Source organism: Coregonus lavaretus (assembly GCF_964263955.1).
Source record: "Coregonus lavaretus genome assembly, chromosome: 10".
In the NCBI taxonomy this organism is placed as follows: Eukaryota; Metazoa; Chordata; class Actinopteri; order Salmoniformes; family Salmonidae; genus Coregonus; species Coregonus lavaretus.
In genome coordinates this window covers 50,773,948-50,793,718 of record NC_139997.1, presented here as the reverse complement: position 1 = coordinate 50,793,718, position 19,771 = coordinate 50,773,948, and the positions used below count along the sequence as shown (strand labels likewise).

General features: G+C 45.5%; 1 protein-coding gene across 2 annotated transcripts in view; it reads left to right on the top strand.

Moving 5' to 3' along the window:
- The window catches only part of tcf7 (transcription factor 7), a 58,478-nt gene that overhangs the window by 26,017 nt on the left and 12,690 nt on the right, over positions 1-19,771 (top strand). For both annotated transcript variants that reach the window (XM_084170243.1, XM_084170244.1), the window contains exons 4-5: positions 10,013-10,136; positions 15,859-15,946. In XM_084170243.1, the coding sequence (XP_084026369.1) occupies positions 10,013-10,136; positions 15,859-15,946 (212 nt within the window). The remainder of the gene's footprint in view (positions 1-10,012; positions 10,137-15,858; positions 15,947-19,771) is intronic.

Below are 19,771 nucleotides of genomic sequence, written 5' to 3'. Positions count from 1 at the left end.
GGCAGGTAGCGTCCATCGGACTGTCAGATGGTGAAGCGTGATTCATCACTCCAGAGAACGCGTTTCCACTGCTCCAGTCCAATGGCTGCGAGCTTTACACCACTCCAGCCGACGCTTGGCATTGCGCATGGTGATCTTAGGCTTGTGTGCGGCTGCTCGGCCATGGAAACCCATTTCATGAAGCTCAGACGGACATGTTATTGTGCTGACGTTGCTTCCAGAGGCAGATTGGAACTCGGTAGTGTGTTGCAACCGAGGACAGATAATTTTTACGTGCTAGCACTTCAGCACTCGGCGGTCCCGTTCTGTGAGCTTGCATGGCATACCACTTCGCGGCTGATCCGTTGTTGCTCCTAGACGTTTTCGTTTCACAATAACAGCACTTACAGTTGACCGGGGCAGCTCTAGCAGGGCAGAAATTTGACAAACTGACTTGTTGGAAAGGTGGCATCCTATGACGGTGCACTGTTAAAAGTCACTGAGCTCTTCAGTAAGGCCATTCTACTGCCAATGTTTATCTATGGAGATTGCATGGCTGTGTGCTCGATTGTATACACCTGTCAGCAACGGGTGTGACTGAAATAGCCGAATCCACTAATTTGAAGAGGTGTCCACATACTTTTGTATATATAGTGTATAAGAAAGATCAGGAAACTTTTTTTTTTTTTTTTACATGTATTTAGCCCCTTATTTTTTGCACTAAACAGTCTCCATATATACAGTACCAGTGAAAAGTTTGGACACACCTACTCATTCAAGGGTTTTTCTTTATTTTTACTATATTCTACACTGTAGAATAATAGTGAAGACATCAAAACTATAAAATAACATATATAGAATCATGTAGTAACCAAAAAAGTGTTAAAACAACCACCCTTTGCCTTGATGACAGCTTTGCACACGCTTGGCATTCTCTCAACCAGCTTCATGAGGTAGTCACCTGGAATGCATTTCAATTAACAGGTGTGCCTTCTTAAAAGTTAATTTGTGGAATTTCTTTCCTTCTTAATGTACTTCCATTCATTTTTTCAACTGGTACCGGGGGACCTTCAGACAAGTCTTGTGAGGCCTGTGGGCATGTACGTGTTCGTGAGAGTCACCTTTCCACAGAGAGGTCAAATTATGTGTAGCCCAAACTTTTCGGATGCTACAGACAGAAGTTGGCAGATCGGCTGTACCGACTTCAGACAAGTCCCAAGACACTTGTGGGGGTTGTAAAGCAAAACGGAGAACACCATCGTGTTTGCGAGAGTCTCATCTTTCCATAGAGGGGGTCATAATAGTTTGTAGGCCAAACCGTTCGGACGCTACAGACGATTTTGTGAGAAGACCAATTTTCGGGATGTCTCATGGTCTGACAAACACTTCTGTAGCTCTTGTCACCTTTCACCACAGATGCAGAAGTGTAACATGAATAGGCGGATGCGGTGGATTGAGATGCATTCAGTGCAAAAAAACAGCTTAAATTTACAGATTTTTATGGGGATTGTTTTATTATGCTAATGAGATGTTTGCAGGGACATCGATTTTAGGGGATTAACAGGGCAACAGTAAATATGTCGTCCCTAACAAATGATGCAGCGCCCCCCCTTGGGCCAATTGCGATATTGCGTGTGACTAACACATTTCAATTCATTACTATAGGTCCCGCCTTGGGCCAATCATTGTAATGTTATACATGCCAGACGCATCATTCACCCAAGTTTCGTCAAAATTGTCCCAGTGCTGTCTGAGATATCACGTGTGACTAACAAACCAACGGACGGCCGGAGACTGATCCACACTCCTCCCCGATTTCTTCGTGGGGGACATTAAAGAGGAGAGGACACACACTCCGGCAGTGCAGGGCCACACCCCACCCCTGGCTTGCAGTGCACTGGACCAACCCTCCCTGACAGACCCCCAACCCACCCACCCTGTGTGTGACCCACACACGCACACAAAACACACACACTTAGACTCCTGGAGACCCAGTAGCAGATCCCGCTAGTTCTTTTAATGTGAGGGGGAGCTGCGGAGCTGTCGTGTGACCCTGTAATTAGCATAGTAGCGGCTCACTGAGGGGTCGTGTCCCAAATAGCACCCTATTCCCTTTATAGTGTACTACTGGCTCTGGTCAAAAGTAGTGCACTATAAAGGGACTAGTAGCCATGCTGAGGGAAGGTCTGCCTGTCCTGATCAACCTAACTCTCATATATCAGGCATAGGACTAGTGCCTAAAGGCATCCTCATGCTTCCCAACCGAAATAGTTTGGAAGAGTTTGTGCACAAGGTGCATTCGGAAAGTATTCAGACTTCTTCCACATTTTGTTACGTTACAGCCTTATTCTAAAATGGATTCAATTGTTTTTTTTCTCATCAATCTATACACAGTATCCCATAATGACAAAGAAAAAACAGGTTTTTAGACATTTTTGCAAATCTATTAAAAATAATAAACTGAAATATCACATTTACATACACTACCGTTCAAAAGTTTGGGGTCACTTAGAAATGTCCTTGTTTTCGAAAGAAAAGCAATTTTTTGTCCATTCAAATAACATCAAATTGATCAAAAATACAGTATAGACATTGTTAATGTTGTAAATGGCTATTGTAGCTGGAAACAACTGATTTTTAATGGAATATCTACATAGGCGTACAGAGGCCCATTATCAGCAACCATCAGTCCTGTGTTCCAATGGCACGTTGTGTTTGCTAATCCAAGTTTATCATTTTAAAAGGCTAATTGATCATTAGAAAACAATTATGTTAGCACAGCTGAAAACTGTTGTGCTGATTAAAGAAGCAATAAAACTGGCCTTCTTGAGACTAGTTGAGTATCTGGAGCATCAGCAAGGTGATGAGCTTGATGCGCCTTTCCAATAAATATTGAGGGTCTTATTCTGTTGCCATGATCATCGATGCTTGGCTGTCGTTTGACAAATACAAAAATATGTCGCTCTTTTGTCTAAAATGATCTCATCATGTAGGCTATACCCGCACTGTATCTGCCAGCTGTTGGCTAGAGCGCAGGTGCCAAGACCAGAGTGGGCACACTTGCTATATAATTCCTTTTTTTTTTTGTGAGAAATCCATCAGTATTCGGTACATGGGAATTTATCCTCAAATTATATTTGTATGTGCACTACGTCATCACGCACTGCCTTTTATCCCCAACAAATCAATTTGATGGAAACACATCTCTGGTGGGGAAAATCTGCATATTGTTTATATGCAGATTTTAGAATATTCGCATGAAAATCTGTCGCCAACCTTGCTAGTGATACAGTATAGAGGGGGGTTTTCATTGACAAGGGAAGCTGTGATCAGTTTGGGAAATCAATAAGTCTAATGTGTCATCGACCACAACACAAAGCCTGATGGCAGGGTTTTTTGATGTGCTGTGGTATTTCCCAGGGGGGGTGCCAGGTCTGCTTTCAGAAACCACCTGTGAGTGAAAGCTGTCCCAGCCGCCGTAGAGGACAGGTTTCACTATGATTAGCACGGTGCTGAATGTATTGTCTGCTCAGCATCATTACTGTAAGACCATTCAACCACTGACTGAAGGGATTTGATTCAAGGGGATCTTTAAGAACATTTCGAGGGTGTCTTTTCCTGCAATGTACAGGGGGGATTCATAAAAGGTCATGTGTGTTGTAGGTGACGAGGATTCCCTACCACAGCACCCAACAAGGTCAGAGAGCACAGATGTAGGATCTTCATTTGATCATTATTTTGTTGCTGACTTGTAGTGTATTTTAGTTTTAAAGCTGCAATATGTAACTTTTTGGGCGACCCGACCAAATTCACATAGAAATGTGTGTTATAGATCTGTCATTCTCAATGAAAGCAAGTCTAAGAAGTGGTAGATAGATATTTTCTATGTGCGCTATTTCTATGCTTCCCATTCTTTAGTTTCGTTTTGTGTCTTTTACTTTCGGTTTTGTACACCAGCTTCAAACAGCTGAAAATACAATATTTTTGGTTATGGAAAATATATTTCACAGCGGTTTAGATGGTACAATGATTATCTACAATATACTTGCTTGTTTTGTCACATAAACTAAAATTAGGCAAACTATTAGAATTTTAGCAATCAGGAAATGGCAGCGCGATTTCTGCATAGTACATCTTTAAAAAGGCTTCTTAGTTTGTAATTTCCACTTTTACATTTCCGACTTGATTTGACCTAACTAAAAATGTATTAACCCGTACAAAAATGGCCATTAATTATAATCCACATAATAATTCACATTTCCTGTTGCTGCAGGTTTATTTTCCTGCTGTAGCGAACTGGCTCAAATTAAGATCCTACATCTGTATAAGTCTTGACATTTTAAACAAACAATGAACACCCAAGAATAACCACACACATCATACTTCTGACTTTTGAGCCGCTTTGACAATGCTCTTATTTCACAGTTTAATGTCTGGTTCTGTGTACAGAACTCCACTAGACAAACAAATATGTCTGGGTCTGTGTGTTAAACGGTTTATCTATTGTGTTGATAAACCATAAAGAGGAGGAAGTGACAATTTTCACCAGGATTTATGATTCTGTGGTCGTCTCATTTCCCTTAATTCTGCGTCAATATTTTGCATCAATAATTACGGATGACTCCTTTGATGACATAAACAAGAAGACCATTAATTAGGTTTTAAAGCATGATCATTAAAGACAATTTCAGTGGAGCTGAACACATCTTTATTGTTGTCGAACTGTGCTCATTTAGATGGAGATATAATTCCTCTGCAAGTCTGTATACTGGGTTGGCCTGGTCTGTCTGTCTGTCCCTCAGTCCCATATATTGTTCAGTTACAGACAGAATGGCTCAGCAATGGAGCATTCCCACTGTGCTGCTAGGTGGTAACACTCTAGATACAAGATCCCCTATGATCCTCCCTCCCCTACCCCACCAACACACCCCAGCATCTGCCCACCAGTATAGCATATACAGTTGAAGTTGGAAGTTTACATACACCTTAGCCAAATACATTTAAACTCAGTTTTTCACAATTCCTGACATTTAATCCTAGTAAAACTTCATGTCTTAGGTCAGTTAGGATCACCACTTTATTTTAAGAATGTGAAATGTCAGAATAATTGTAGAGAGAATTATTTATTTCAGCTTTTATTTCTTTCATCACATTCCCAGTGGGTCAGAAGTTTACATACACTCAATTAGTATTTGGTAGCATTGCCTTTAAATTGTTTAACTTGGGTCAACTTGGGTCAAGCTTCCCACAATAAGTTGGGTGAATTTTGGCCCATTCCTCCTGACAGAGCTGGTGTAACCAGGAGTCAGGTTTGTAGGCCTCCTTGCTCGCACGCGCTTTTTCAGTTCTGCCCACAAATGCTCTATAGGATTGAGGTCAGGGCTTTGTGATGGCCACTCCAATACCTTGACTTAGTTGTCCTTAAGCCATTTTGCCACAACTTTGGAAGTATGCTTGGGGTCATTGTCCATTTGGAAGACCCATTTGCGACCAAGCTTTAACTTCCTGACTGATGTCTTGAGATGTTGCTTCAATATATCCACATAATTTTCCTTCCTCATGATGCCATCTATTTTGTGAAGTGCACCAGTCCCTCCTGCAGCAAAGCACCCCCACAGCATGATGCTGCCACCCCTGTGCTTCAAGGTTGGGATGGTGTTCTTCGGCTTGCAAGCAACCCCCTTTTTCCTCCAAACATAACGATGGTCATTATGGCCAAACAGTTCTATTTGTGTTTCATCAGACCAGAGGACATTTCTCCACAAAGTACGATCTTTGTCCCCATGCGCAGTTGCAAACCGTAGTCTGTCTTTTTTATGGTGGTTTTGGAGCAGTTGCTTCTTCCTTGCTGAGCGGCCTTTCAGGTTATGTCGATATAGGACTAGTTTTACTGTGGATATAGATACTTTTGTACCTGTTTCCTCCAACATCTTCACAAGGTCCTTTGCTGTTGTTCTGGAATTGAACTGAGCGTTATGACGGCTGCGTTGTCCCATGGTGTTTATACTTCTGTACTATTGTTTGTACAGATGAAGGTGGTACCTTCAGGCGTTTGGAAATTGCTCCCGAGGATGAACCAGACTTGTGGAGGTCTACAATTTTGTTTCTGAGGTTTTGGTTGATTTCTTTTGATTTTCCCATGATGTCAAGCAAAGAAGCACTGAGTTTGAAGGTAGGCCTTGAAATACATCCACAGGTACACCTCCAATTGACTAAAATGATGTCAATTAGCCTATCAGAAGCTTCTAAAGCCATGACATAATGTTCTGGAATTTTCCAAGCTGTTTAAAGGCACAGTCAACTTAGTGTATGTAAACTTCTGACCCACTGGAATTGTGATACAGTGAATTATAAGTGAAATAATCTGTCTGTAAACAATTGTTGGAAAAATTACTTGTGTCATGCACAAAGTAGATGCCCAATCCGACTTGCCAAAACTATAGTTTGTTAACAAGAAATTTGTGGAGTGGTTGAAAAACGAGTTTTAATGACTCCAACCTAAGTGTATGTACACTTCCGATTTCAACTGTATGTCCACTGTGTTGTGCATTGGCTGTGTGTGTGTGTCTGTGTGTGTGCGTGTGGGTGCATGTGTGCGGAAGGGGGATTTAGTATTTTAAACATGGCTGCGTTGTTATGTCTGCCTGGGCTTTGATGTTCTCCAAACCTCCAACTAAGTGCTGCTCATTTTGGGTAACTCTGGAGAGGGAGAATCACTTCCAGATTAGGCTTCCTACTCTGTGTGATTGGGTGTTGGGTTATAATGGCAGGGAGTGGCAGTGACAGGGGGAAGGGACGCTAGGAGTACTTCTACCTGACTGTCAGCCACTGGACATGGGCCCTGGGCACTGGAAACACACACACACACACACACACACATGAAACTGGCTCAGTCTTTGTATAGAAACCTTAAACTTAGTCATCCAGAGCACTATTTAAATTATTTCCATTCCTGGCTTGGACCCATATATAGCACATGGCCAGTTCCGGGATCAAAAATAATGTGAAAGTTTCAGGTCTCATTTTGAAGACTTCCTGTGCCACCTCAGCCAACCCTTACACTCTCTCTGCACTGCAGTCAGGTGTGGGTTATTTCCCTACTCCTTTAGATTCAGGCTCTATACTCCTGCTCGCCCAAACCTCCAACCTGTCTCTCACCTTTCAGTCAATATGTGTTGGTGAGGGCGGGGGTTTTGCTGAAAAGATGTGTGTATGTGTGTGTATGGGGGGGTGTATGTGTGCGTTGGGGGGATGTGTGTGTGTGGGGGGGTGCGGATGGGGGTCTGTAGGTATTGTTGAAAATGTGTGTGTGTTTGGGTGTGTGGGTAGTGTTGAAAGCGTGTCTGTATGAGTAATGCCACAGCCTCACCACAGCGAGGCTCTGGCTCAGTGTGGCGGTGGGACAGTGGATTGGTTAACAGTCACAACTGTCTCCCCTCCTGCCTGTCTATGTCTGCAGCCCAGCGGCTTAACCTGGGATTTCACAGGGGCCACATATAGGCTACACTGTATACAGTGGGAACAGGCTCTCTATTGTAATAAATAGGACATGACATTACAACCATAGTTGTTTTCTGTACTTAACAGAATGGTAATTCATGGTAACTTGTGATTGATTGTCAGGGGAAGAGGGTGTTTTATTAGTGGTATTTTATGTCTTCTGCTCATTCATGTAATGACAATGTTACAAAAAGAAAACAACTGAGTTGAATTGGATCTCTTTGTGAAAGCTCACTTTACAAAATCGCTTTTTTCACCTACTTGAAAGCCCTAAACAAGACCATTCAATCCAAATGATTATACTTCATTCAGCCATGATATATAACAGAGGGTAGCCCTAGAGGATGAACAGAGAAGTGAGTGCGTTTAATCTATCAACGATGAAATAGAGAGATTAGAAAGGACCCTTCATTTCCGCTTCAAAAAACCCTACTTAGGTCTGTGAAAACCAAAGAATACATTATGGGCAAAGTGTTTCATCAGCATAGGGAATGAAGCTGCAGAGACAAGGGTCAAGGTGTAGCCTATTGGTCGTCGGGGGGAGGCCGTCATCCATCATTAATTCCCAGTGATGTCTCAAACACCATTACCTCTTTTATTTAACACCGGATTCCTGTTCAAACACAACCCCGCCAGATAAAAGGCTATATCAATATGCTAATAGATGTCCTTTTAAGTGAAATTATATTACTGCAGGAGGAGCACTGTGCGTTTGCCGTACTTTAAAATGTTTAATATCTAATTGGAATTTTGTCTTTGATGTTATCGGAGACCGAAGATTGTAGATTCGAGTTATAGATTGAAGTCTTTAGTTCATTCACCTCTCTTTAGGTGCATGCGTACGTTCGTGCGTACGTGCGTATTTGTTTGCACTCGCTCCTATGCGTGTACACACTAGTCCGTCACTGTTACAACACAGAATCATAATTATGTCTAAGTTGTGTGGGGGGGTTTTAAATAGAGGGAGGCTGATAATTATACGTTAAAGGAGTGCGCTCATTTGGTCTCTGCGAGTGTGTGTAAAAAAGGAACGCACATAGAGAACCACTTCAAGGACGGCTAATTGCCTTTAGGAAGGGAGAGACATCAAGAAACAGAAATATACAATTGTGTGGCGGCTCTAATGTTACGAGGAAATGGAACATCAGCCTCAGACCTTGAAACGGAACCAGTGGTCCTGGAGGGTCTTTCTGGTCTCCTACAGATGAGAGAGAGAGAAAGAGAGAGAGAGAGAGAGAGAAAGAGAGAGACAGAGATAAAGCCCTTTGAATTGATATTGAATTGAGAGAGAGAGAAGAGAGAGAGAGAGAGAGAGAGAGAGAGAGGTAGAGAGAGAGAGAGAGAGAGAGAGAGAGAGAGAGAGAGAGAGAGAGAGAGAGAGAGAGGTAGAGAGAGAGAGAGAGAGAGAGAGAGGTAGAGAGAGAGAGAGAGAGAGAGAGAGAGAGAGAGAGAGATAGAGAGGTAGAGAGAGAGAGAGAGAGAGAGAGAGAGAGAGAGAGAGAGAGAGAGAGGTAGAGAGAGAGAGAGAGCGATGCCCTGCTCCTGAATATACTGTAGACTACTATACTGCAGAAATCTCCCTCTCTCTCTCAGCTCTGATGTTGTGTTTTGTCTGCATGTGTGTGGAACATTAAAAGCAGTGGAAGTATATTGATCTAGCTCCTCTCCCACTGCATACACATGAGATCCTGTGTTAGGAGGTTTAAATTTGATGTAATCAGGTGGGATATAGGGCAATGTTGAAAGTGTGTTTTAATGTGTGTCGGCGAGCGTGGAAGAACTGCCTTAAAGTGATAAGGCATTCACTTTGTAAAGCAGCAGGGGGCAATGTGAAGCAGCAGGGCAAGCCTCAGCCCCTCTCAGTAGTACTGCTGCCGGAGTCTTCAGAGCAGTGGGAAAAAATAGAAAACTTTTTCATAAATATGTACATACACATGAAAATCAATGCCTCTGCCAAACCTTCAAACACACACACACACACACACACACACACACACACATTGAACAAATATGAAAGGCTCTGCTATTGCAACTGTGTCCAAGAACGGGTACCTCCAACATGGTAACCACTGTGACATATCATATGTCAAACAGCATGCTGTTAGCATTAGAAATAACTGGATTTCACGTAAGTTATTGAAAGCCATTTGTAAACAGGAACATGAAAGCAAACAAGCTCTCACGCAGCCTCCCTTGATCATCAAAGGCCTATCGATCAAATGTTCCCCCACACCCTCCACCCCTCCCCGAATCCCCAGCCAACCCAATGGGAGCAAATGTATTCAGCCTCCAAAGCACATCTGTTTGTTCCAAGCCATGCTTAAAATGACAACCGCCTCTCTCTCTCTCTCTCTCTCTCTCTCTCTCTCTCTCTCTCTCTCTCTCTCTCTCTCTCTCTCTCTCTCTCTCTCTCTCTCTCTCTCTCTCTCTCTCATTCTCTCTATCTCTTTCTCTCACACTCTCTCTCTCTTTCTTTCGTTCTCTCTTTCTCTCTCTCTCTCTCTCTCTCTCTCTCTCTCTCTCTCTGTTGCAGTCCAACAAAGTTTCGGTGGTCCAGCAGTCTCACGGGATGCACCCCCTGACGTCCCTGTTGCCGTACAGCAACGACCACTTCAACCCCAGCCCCCCTCACCTGCCCACAGACATGAGCCAGAAAGGTAGGTCACCCAATCATCTCCCTCATAACCATCTCCCTCATTACCATCTCCCTCATCATCGTCTCCCTCATAACCATCTCCCTCATCATCGTCTCCCTCATCACAGTCTCCCTCATCACCGTCTCCCTCATCACCGTCTCCCTCATCATCGTCTCCCTCATCACCGTCTCCCTCATCATCGTCTCCCTCATCACCGTCTCCCTCATCACCGTCTCCCTCATCATCGTCTCCCTCATCACCGTCTCCCTCATCATCGTCTCCCTCATCATCGTCTCCCTCATCACCGTCTCCCTCCTCACCGTCTCCCTCATCATCGTCTCCCTCATCACCGTCTCCCTCATCACCGTCTCCCTCATCACCGTCTCCCTCATCACCGTCTCCCTCATCATCGTCTCCCTCATCACCATCTCCCTCATCACCATCTCCCTCATTACCATCGCCCTCATCCTAACGCACACTAGCCAGATGAGTGGGAAGGCCTGACTTCTCCTGTCAGTCACCACAGCAGAATAATACAATAGTCCACGGTCCTTATCGATTCCCATTTTAAATGGTAATTATTTCACCTGAACCAAAAGGAATTGGTACTTCCAGCTGAATTGTAACATTACATTTACATTTACGTCATTTAGCAGACGCTCTTATCCAGAGCGAATTACAACAATCCTGAAAGAAGAATATGGTGCCCCTTCACCATCTACTTGGGCCGATGTCTCTGTGGAGTCTCTGACTGACTTCTCTTAAGTAAGACCTGCACTGTGCAACTGCTGTGACCTTGCCATGAAAAACTCTGAGCCCTTATTAATAGCATATTACTTGGGTCTGGAGTTTTTCCTGGTCAGTTCACGCAGTCATGGAAAGCTCCTGGCCCTGTGTTGTGCTGCTGCCGTCTTTCCCCCACCTCCACACACACACACACACACACACACCTCCACCCCTTGTTCCTGAGCTGCAGCAGTGGAGCCGTGTGGAGCCAAGCAGCAGCTGCAGCCCAGAGACAGGGACTGCATCCCAAATGACAACCTATTCCCTGTATAGTGTACTACTTTTGACCTTATGGGCCATGGTCTAAAGTAGTGCACTATGTGGGGAAAACGGTGCCTTTTGGGAGGCAGCCCAGAGACAGGCCCTTCTTTCCAGGGAGCCTCTGGCGGTCCCACCACCGCACTTGAAGTGGTCCCTTCCCCAAGAGGGGCTGCTTGCCACACAACCCCCCCTCAAACACACACACACATGCACACACACAGCTGGAAGCAATTAGGGTGACAATCACACAGGGCCATCTCGGCAGCACACAAGGTTCTGCTTAGCACGCTACTCTTACACAGTCGCTCGCACACTCAGCTTGCATAGTCACTCACAGACCCACACGCACCACACGTACTCCATCACTCTCCTAAACATCCCACACGAAGTTCCTACTCAAATACAGAGAGAGAGAGAGAGAGAGAGAGTATGGACAATGTCACGCCCTGGCTCTGGGGACACTGTTATGTTGAGCCAGGGTGTGTAGTTCTATGTTCTTTATTTCTATGTTGGCCTGAGTGACTCCCAATCAGAGGCAACGAGTGTCAGCTGTTTGCTGGTTGTCTCTGATTGGGAGCCATATTTAAACTGTCGGTTTTTCCTTTGTGTTTTGTGGGTTCTTGTTTCTAGTTGGTTGTGTTTAACCGTGTACTGTCACGTTACCGTCTTTTGTTGTTTTGATCACGTTTCGCTAATAAATGAGTATGTTCACCTTCAACGCTGCGCATTGGTCCTCCTCATTAGACGATCGTGACAGAAGAACCCACCAAGACAGGACCAAGCAGCGTGAAGAGGAGAGAGGATGGACCTGGGATCAGTGGAGTAGGAGTCTCGACTGGGCCAAGCCAAGTGAGGAGCAGAAAGGTTGGACTTTGAAGCAGTGGAGTGAGTGTCTGGCTAGAGACATGGAGACCTGGTCCACGGGTAGGAAAGAACCCCAGAAAATTTTTAGGGGGGGGCTCACGACGTCGGGGCAGCAGGAGGCCGCGATAGAGCGGTCCAACGGGTTGGCAGAGGAGGCCGCCAGGTTACGGGGGCCACTGGTCGAAGAGGGGATGGAAGGTGGAGAGGCACGGCGAGAGGTACTGGGGTGTGTTACCAGTCCGGTCCGGCCCGTTCCAGATCCCGGTGTAGGGCCAGTGGTGTGTGTCCCCAGTACGGTCCGGTCTGTTCCTGCTCCCCGCACCAAGTCTGTGGTGCGTTTCGTCAGCCCTGTCCGGCCCGTTCCTGCTCTACGCACCAAGTCTGTGGTGCGTTTCGTCAGCCCTGTCCGGCCCGTTCCTGCTCTACGCACCAAGTCTGTGGTGCGCGTCGCCAGCCCAGTCCGGCCCATTCCTGCCCCCCGCACCAAGTCTGTGGTGCGTTTCGTCAGCCCTGCCCGGCCCGCTCCTGCTCTCCACACCAGGCCAGTGGTGTGCGTCGTCAGTCCAGCACGGCCCGTGCCTGTTCCACGCACCAAGCCAGGGGTGCGTATCGTCAGCCCGGTCCGGCCAGTTGCTACTCCACGCACCAAGCCAGGGGTGCGCATCGTCAGCCCGGTCCGGTCCATTCCTGCTCCACGCACCAAGCCAGGGGTGTGTATCGTCAGCCCGGTCCGGCCAGTTGCTACTCCACGCACCAAGCCAGGGGTGCGCATCGTCAGCCCGGTCCGGTCCGTTCCTGTTCCACGCACCAAGCCAGGGGTGCGTGTCGTCAGTCCGGCTCCGGCCAGCGGGGCCAGACCGGACCAGGGGTACTTTGGGGGGTTGGAGAGGGAGTGGGGATCGGGCCCAGAGCCGGATCCGCCGCCAAGGCGGAGTGCCCACCCGGTCCCTCTCCTGTGGTATTTAGTTGGCGCGGTCGGAGTCCGCGCCTTTAAGGGGGGGTACTGTCACGCCCTGGCTCTGGGGACACTGTTATGTTGAGCCAGGGTGTGTAGTTCTATGTTCTTTATTTCTATGTTGGCCTGAGTGACTCCCAATCAGAGGCAACGAGTGTCAGCTGTTTGCTGGTTGTCTCTGATTGGGAGCCATATTTAAACTGTCGGTTTTTCCTTTGTATTTTGTGGGTTCTTGTTTCTAGTTGGTTGTGTTTAACCGTGTACTGTCACGTTACCGTCTTTTGTTGTTTTGATCACGTTTCGCTAATAAATGAGTATGTTCACCTTCAACGCTGCGCATTGGTCCTCCTCATTAGACGATCGTGACAGACAAACATGTTTGATTTCATCTTTATCAATTCAATAGATCTGATTCATTTTCAGTGGGAGGAAAATGCCATTTTAACCCAAACACAGTCACAGTTTAATTAACAAGCCGATGAAAATGTCATCCTGTATCACTCTGATGAAGACTGACACTGGCTGAATAGCAATACGTGTTGGAGTGTGGCTGTAGTTGGTCTGTGGCCAAGACTGTGTCTGTCTGTCAGTACTACTGCCTGCATCAGGGCCTATCTCTGTCCACGCTGAGAGACGGGCAGGCACAGAGAGACAAACCCCCTCTCACAGACAGAGGAGGGCAGCAGGCCCCAGCCCAGACAATCTCTCTCAGTCTCCAGCTGGAATTCCCCAGCTCTCCCATTCCTTTTCTAGACTGGGGCTGGGCGGTGTAGCAGCTAGGTAACATGACAATTCCCAGGGGTGAGGCGAGAGGCGAGAACCAGTGACTCACCCCATAATGAGAGGTCTGGCCCTACCTGTACACACCTGATACCTCCTTACCCCCTTCACACATCATCACACCTCACCCCTCGTACCTCACACATCATCACACCTCACCCCTCGTACCTCACACATCATCACACCTCACCCCATGTACCTCACACATCATCCATCACACCTTACCTCTCTTACCTCACACCTTGCACTACAGGCCTACCTCAGTAACCTCACATTGATTTCACATAATACCTCACATTGCAGTGTACAGAGACTACAGCTGACAATCAGTCTGAGTTTCCAGCAGCTTCTCTGACAATAGTCCCTACAAGTACTCTCCATCCATCTTCCATTACCCCACTCAGCCCGCCAGCCTGTCTGCATGTCAGTCAATCTGTCAGTCAGTGCATTCAGTATATTCACTACAGACATGTACTATTAGTCATTCACTGTGTCAACCATCATACCAAACGACCAAAGTCACACCATGTTGTCACATTTGTTTACGTGTGCAGTTGTCAGATATGACTGCTTTGCTGCACTAGGGTGAAGTACAGAGTGAAAAAGAGAAAAGTACAGTAGAAATGAAAGCTACTGTAATGCACTGTTCTGGACTCTACAGGTGTTCCTCTTTGGGTCTTTTTTCAGGCACAGCACAGGAGCTACTGTCCAGTCATTTTGGATTCCGATACAATAACAGTTTCTCTTTCTGTGGTTTTGTCTACAGTAAAAGGTTGTCAGTATTGAAATGCTATTATGAGCAGTGTATCTTGGGGGGTTATTTGACTAAATTGTTTTATCTTGCACCTGAAAGATACAGTTAACTGAACGATCTTGTGTCTGATATCATTTCAGAGATGTTTATTAAATGTATTTGATGTTTTTCTTTACCATTAGAATTGTAACAAAACAGTGCAATTACTACATTTGAACCAATAAATAAGTAAAAAGTGACATTTCATTTTGAATTTACCTGAATAGATTCAAGTTAAAGTTAAACGTAGGTATACATTTTTTATTTTTTTTAAAGGCTAAGAATTGAAGTTGAGTGCATCATAAACATTAAATATCAAGCGTGGATAAAGTTGTTTCTGGAGACCTCTTATTGTGATAACTGTGTTGGGAGAGTAGAGATTGAGACTGCACACTGGTCTGTACACGAGGGACAGGGGCTTTTTCAGGAGGGAGGGGAAGGGGTCTGGAGGGAGGGAGGGAGGGACAAGAGAGGTACATTCCAGTCCTTCAGATTTATAAATGGTCCCGTCCAGAAACAGGCCTGCAGCAACGGCAAATTATAGTCATCTGCAGCATTCTTCTGCAAATACAAATATAGGTTACCGTTGGATTGTGCTTAAGTGCTAGGTGCTCTCTGTTGACAAATGACTTCCTTTGAAAGGCACAGAGAGCCTTTTTGTTTTGTTTCAGGACGCTGCTCTTTTATGTGGGCCGACTCGATAATGGAAAACGTCACGTTTATTAAAACCATTTCGCTGCCTGGCCTGGCGAGTGTCAGTGGGGTGGGTGTCTGTGGAGTGGGGTGAAATAGTGAGTGGGGTCCTAACCTCACAGGCTTCTGACTGACTGACACATCATGGGAAGGAACTTGTAGCTTGGATCAAGATCCCTCTTTGCCATAAAACAATTGTTGGTGGTGCGATGCAAGCAGCAGGGACCAAACAGTAAAACTGCTTGCTCTAGGAGAAGATGACGTAAGCTCAGAATGTCAAAGTCATGTTCACAGGGGACTGGCTGTTACAAAGGAGTGGAAACAAAGAACAGAGTTCACAGCTTTGAGTTTCTTCATTTCACTTGGTAGTGGTTCAACAAGATTCTGGGAGCCTGACCTTAGGCCTTAGTTCTCGAACATCGTACATAAACACCCCCTTGACCCTCCCATGAGCTAGTGAGCGCACACACACAGTAGGGGTGTATGAGAATGGGGAGGTTGTGTGTGTGACCTGTGTGTGTAATGGTAGGTTCCCAGCCAGGTAATGAGGTCCTTGCTGAGTCAGGGGCCCTGAGTTAACAAGCCTGTCTTCTCCTGTGTGTCCTCTCCAGGCATTCACAGGCCCCAGTCCCAGGACATCTCAGGCTTCTACTCCCTACCTCAGAGCGGTGTGGGACAGATGCCCCCCTCCATGGGCTGGTAAGTCTCACGCACACATACACACACACACTCTCTCTCGTGCACACACACTCACATACTCTCTCGTACACACACACACACACATACTCTCTTGCACACGGACATGAGCGCGCCGCACACACACACACTGACCTGGACTACTGACCCCTACTACATCAACCAATCGAGTCTCACTTCAGCCACTCAAGCCTTTTTTTGCATGGCAACCACTTCATCCCACGCAGTTAGTAGCTCCTATAAAGTTGGTTTATCGTGACGAAATTGGCAAATGCAGTAGTGATTGAATAGTTAACTTCCTAAAATACGAATGCCCTGCCTTGGATTCATTGATCATATCTAGCCTAGAGTTCCTCTCTCAAAATGAAACTTTTGTCTTCCCTTGCCTTCCCAGCCGCTAAGGCACTATAACAGAAAGTGTATACGATGCCAAATCAGAGCATGTTTTAACACCCATAATCTCAGACAGGGATTGTTAGAACACACGCTCTGGCTAACAATCCATCCATTGACTTGAGCTCAACTTTACAAATCCATTTATTAAAAATCTGTAACTGGCAGAATAACTTTGTGCAAATCCCCCTGAACAATTGTGGGCTTATCTTAAATGTGATGGGGATTTGGTTCACCATAATGGAATGACAGCTAAGACTACTTCCATTCACATCCATGCTGTGTGTCTTTAAAGCTGGTGGAGGACATTGGCGCTCCCTAGACATGCTCCGTCCGCACGAGGCAGAGGTCTGCTATTTCTCTGGACTCTCTCACTGTCTTTTATTTCAAACAGTTAATGGTCACTGTGGAGTTTCTGTGGTACTGTCAACAAATCATGTTGTTTACAAACTCGTAATCTGCTTAGTGCAGATTATGCATTTGTTTGGTTTTCTTGTGTCCCTCTTTGTTTGGGGAAGAGAGAGCAAAGAAAGGAGATGACAAACAACTGGATGTGACTCACTGCGTGGTGTGGTGTGTCCCACTCCGGCCACCGTATGGCACGTGACTGGGGCCTGGGAGGATGTGTATTGTCTTCTTTCCCCATGAAGCTAGGCAGCCCACTGTAGGGACAGCCGACTGTAGCAGACAGCAGTAAGTTTCACAGTTAATTTGTTTCAAAGAAGTTCAGATACAGGGTTAAGCAAGAAATTGATCGAGATTTCTCTATATAGTTGGTACTCTTAAAGGGACATGAGAGGGACAAATCACAAATCTATCGGTATGCCAATACACAGGAAAACCCCATCCGTGCCACAACACAAACAGGAAATGTTCTCTCCCCAGCGGAGGACGGACAGGGCTGTGGAGAGAAGAGGTGTTAGGTCCTGGATGTGGATGTTGCTCCTAATGGGCCTGTTGGCTGGGATTAGCACGTGAATCCCTCCCTGAGAGAATCCTCTGGACCTGGGAGCCTCCCTGACACTGAGCCTCCTCTGCCTTCCTTGATCTCAGGGACCTCCTGGGGCTGAGGAGGGCTGGGGAGGCGGGAAGCATGGAGCTGGGGTACTGCTGCATATCAAAGACTCCTGTTCAACCCCCCCTGCAGCAACAGGAAATGTGAATGGAGTGGATTATAATTAATAGACATTTCTGTAGGGGTTGATACATTTTTTGTTAGGGCAAATCAAGTCTGAAATGTTAAATTGAACATTACAAACATTAGAAGCCTTTTTAAACCTTGAATACACTAAGATGGCGCCGATAGACATGGTCACCCTGTTCATGGCTCATAAGCAACTTTGCAGTATTTCGTTTTTTTGTGTGTTGTAAAATTTTACAAGTAATTTTCATCATAGGTACACGTCAACTATGACAGACAAATTGAGGAAAAAAAGTCCAGAAAATCACATTGTAGGATTTTTAATGAATTTTTTTGCAAATTATGGTGGAAAATAAGTATTTGGTCACCTACAAACAAGCAAGATTTCTGGCTCTCACAGACCTGTAACTTCTTCTTTAAGAGGCTCCTCTGTCCTCCACTCGTTACCTGTATTAATGGCTCCTGTTTGAACTTGTTATCAGTATAAAAGACACCTGTCCACAACCTCAAACAGTCACACTCCAAACTACACTATGGCCAAGACCAAAGAGCTGTCAAAGGACACCAGAAACAAAATTGTAGACCTGCACCAGGCTGGGAAGACTGAATCTGCAATAGGTAAGCATCTTGGTTTGAAGAAATCAACTGTGGGAGCAATTATTAGGAAATGGAAGACATACAAGACCACTGATAATCTCCCTCGATCTGGGGCTCCACGCAAGATCTCACCCCGTGGGGTCAAAATGATCACAAGAACGGTGAGCAAAAATCCCAGACCACACGGTGGGACCTAGTGAATGACCTGCAGAGAGCTGGGACCAAAGTAACAAAGCCTACCATCAGTAACACACTACACCGCCAGGGATTCAAATCCTGCAGTGCCAGACATGTCCCCCTGCTTAAGCCAGTACATGTCCAGGCCCGTCTGAAGTTTGCTAGAGGGCATTTGGATGATCCAGAAGAGGATTGGGAGAATGTCATATGGTCAGATGAAACCAAAATATAACTTTTTGGTAAAAACTCAACTCGTCGTGTTTGGAGGACAAAGAATGCTGAGTTGCATCCAAAGAACACCATACCTACTGTGAAGCATGGGGGTGGAAACATCATGCTTTGGGGCTGTTTTTCTGCAAAGGGACCAGGACGACTGATCCGTGTAAAGGAAAGAATGAATGGGGCCATGTATCATGAGATTTTGAGTGAAAACCTCCTTCCATCAGCAAGGGCATTGAAGATGAAACGTGGCTGGGTCTTTCAGCATGACAATGATCCCAAACACACCGCCCGGGCAACGAAGGAGTGGCTTCGTAAGAAGCATTTCAAGGTCCTGGAGTGGCCTAGCCAGTCTCCAGATCTCAACCCCATAGAAAATCTTTGGAGGGAGTTGAAAGTCCGTGTTGCCCAGCGACAGCCCCAAAACATCACTGCTCTAGAGGAGATCTGCATGGAGGAATGGGCCAAAATACCAGCAACAGTGTGTGTGAACCTTGTGAAGACTTACAGAAAACGTTTGACATGTGTCATTGCCAACAAAGGGTATATAACAAAGTATTGAGAAACTTTTGTTATTGACCAAATACTTATTTTCCACCATAATTTGCAAATAAATTCATTAAAAATCCTACAATGTGATTTTCTGGATTTCTTTTACTCATTTTGTCTGTCATAGTTGACTTGTACCTATGATGGAAATTACAGGCCTCTCTCATCTTTTTAAGTGGGAGAACATGCACAATTGGTGGCTAACTAAATACTTGTTTTCCCCACTGTAGTTATCTGGCTAGTTAGCTAGCTTTTCCATCACTGACATAAAAAGCTTGCCTAGCCTGTTTCAATTACCCTAAAGTTGTAGACATGCAGCCCCACAATTAAGAGGAACCGACTGTTATCAGAAATGAGTCTGTAGATCAGAATGTTTCTCCGCGATCGTTGGGTCAGCTGAGCACAGCAGCTGACTTGGGAGGCTACTGCAATGACTCGTGGCAGAAAGAACAGCTGCTTCATGAAAACTCATAATGATGGAAGCATTATCACTACTAGCTACAGTAGCTTACTAGCTAGCTTTTGTTGGAAGATTCAACATTGTGGGCGCGTTCGAGCGGATCACATATGTCAAGTCGGTGACCAAAGTGTGCTGCATTATGGGGTTAAAAATTGTTTGACTTGCGCCTACATGTCGACTGCTTGAACTTTACAAAAATCATATGATCAAAGGTCATGAAGTTTTGACTGCAGTCGCCTGCAGGTTTCTGCAGTTGCTCTTCACCAAATTCATCCTGAAGCCATCGCCTGCA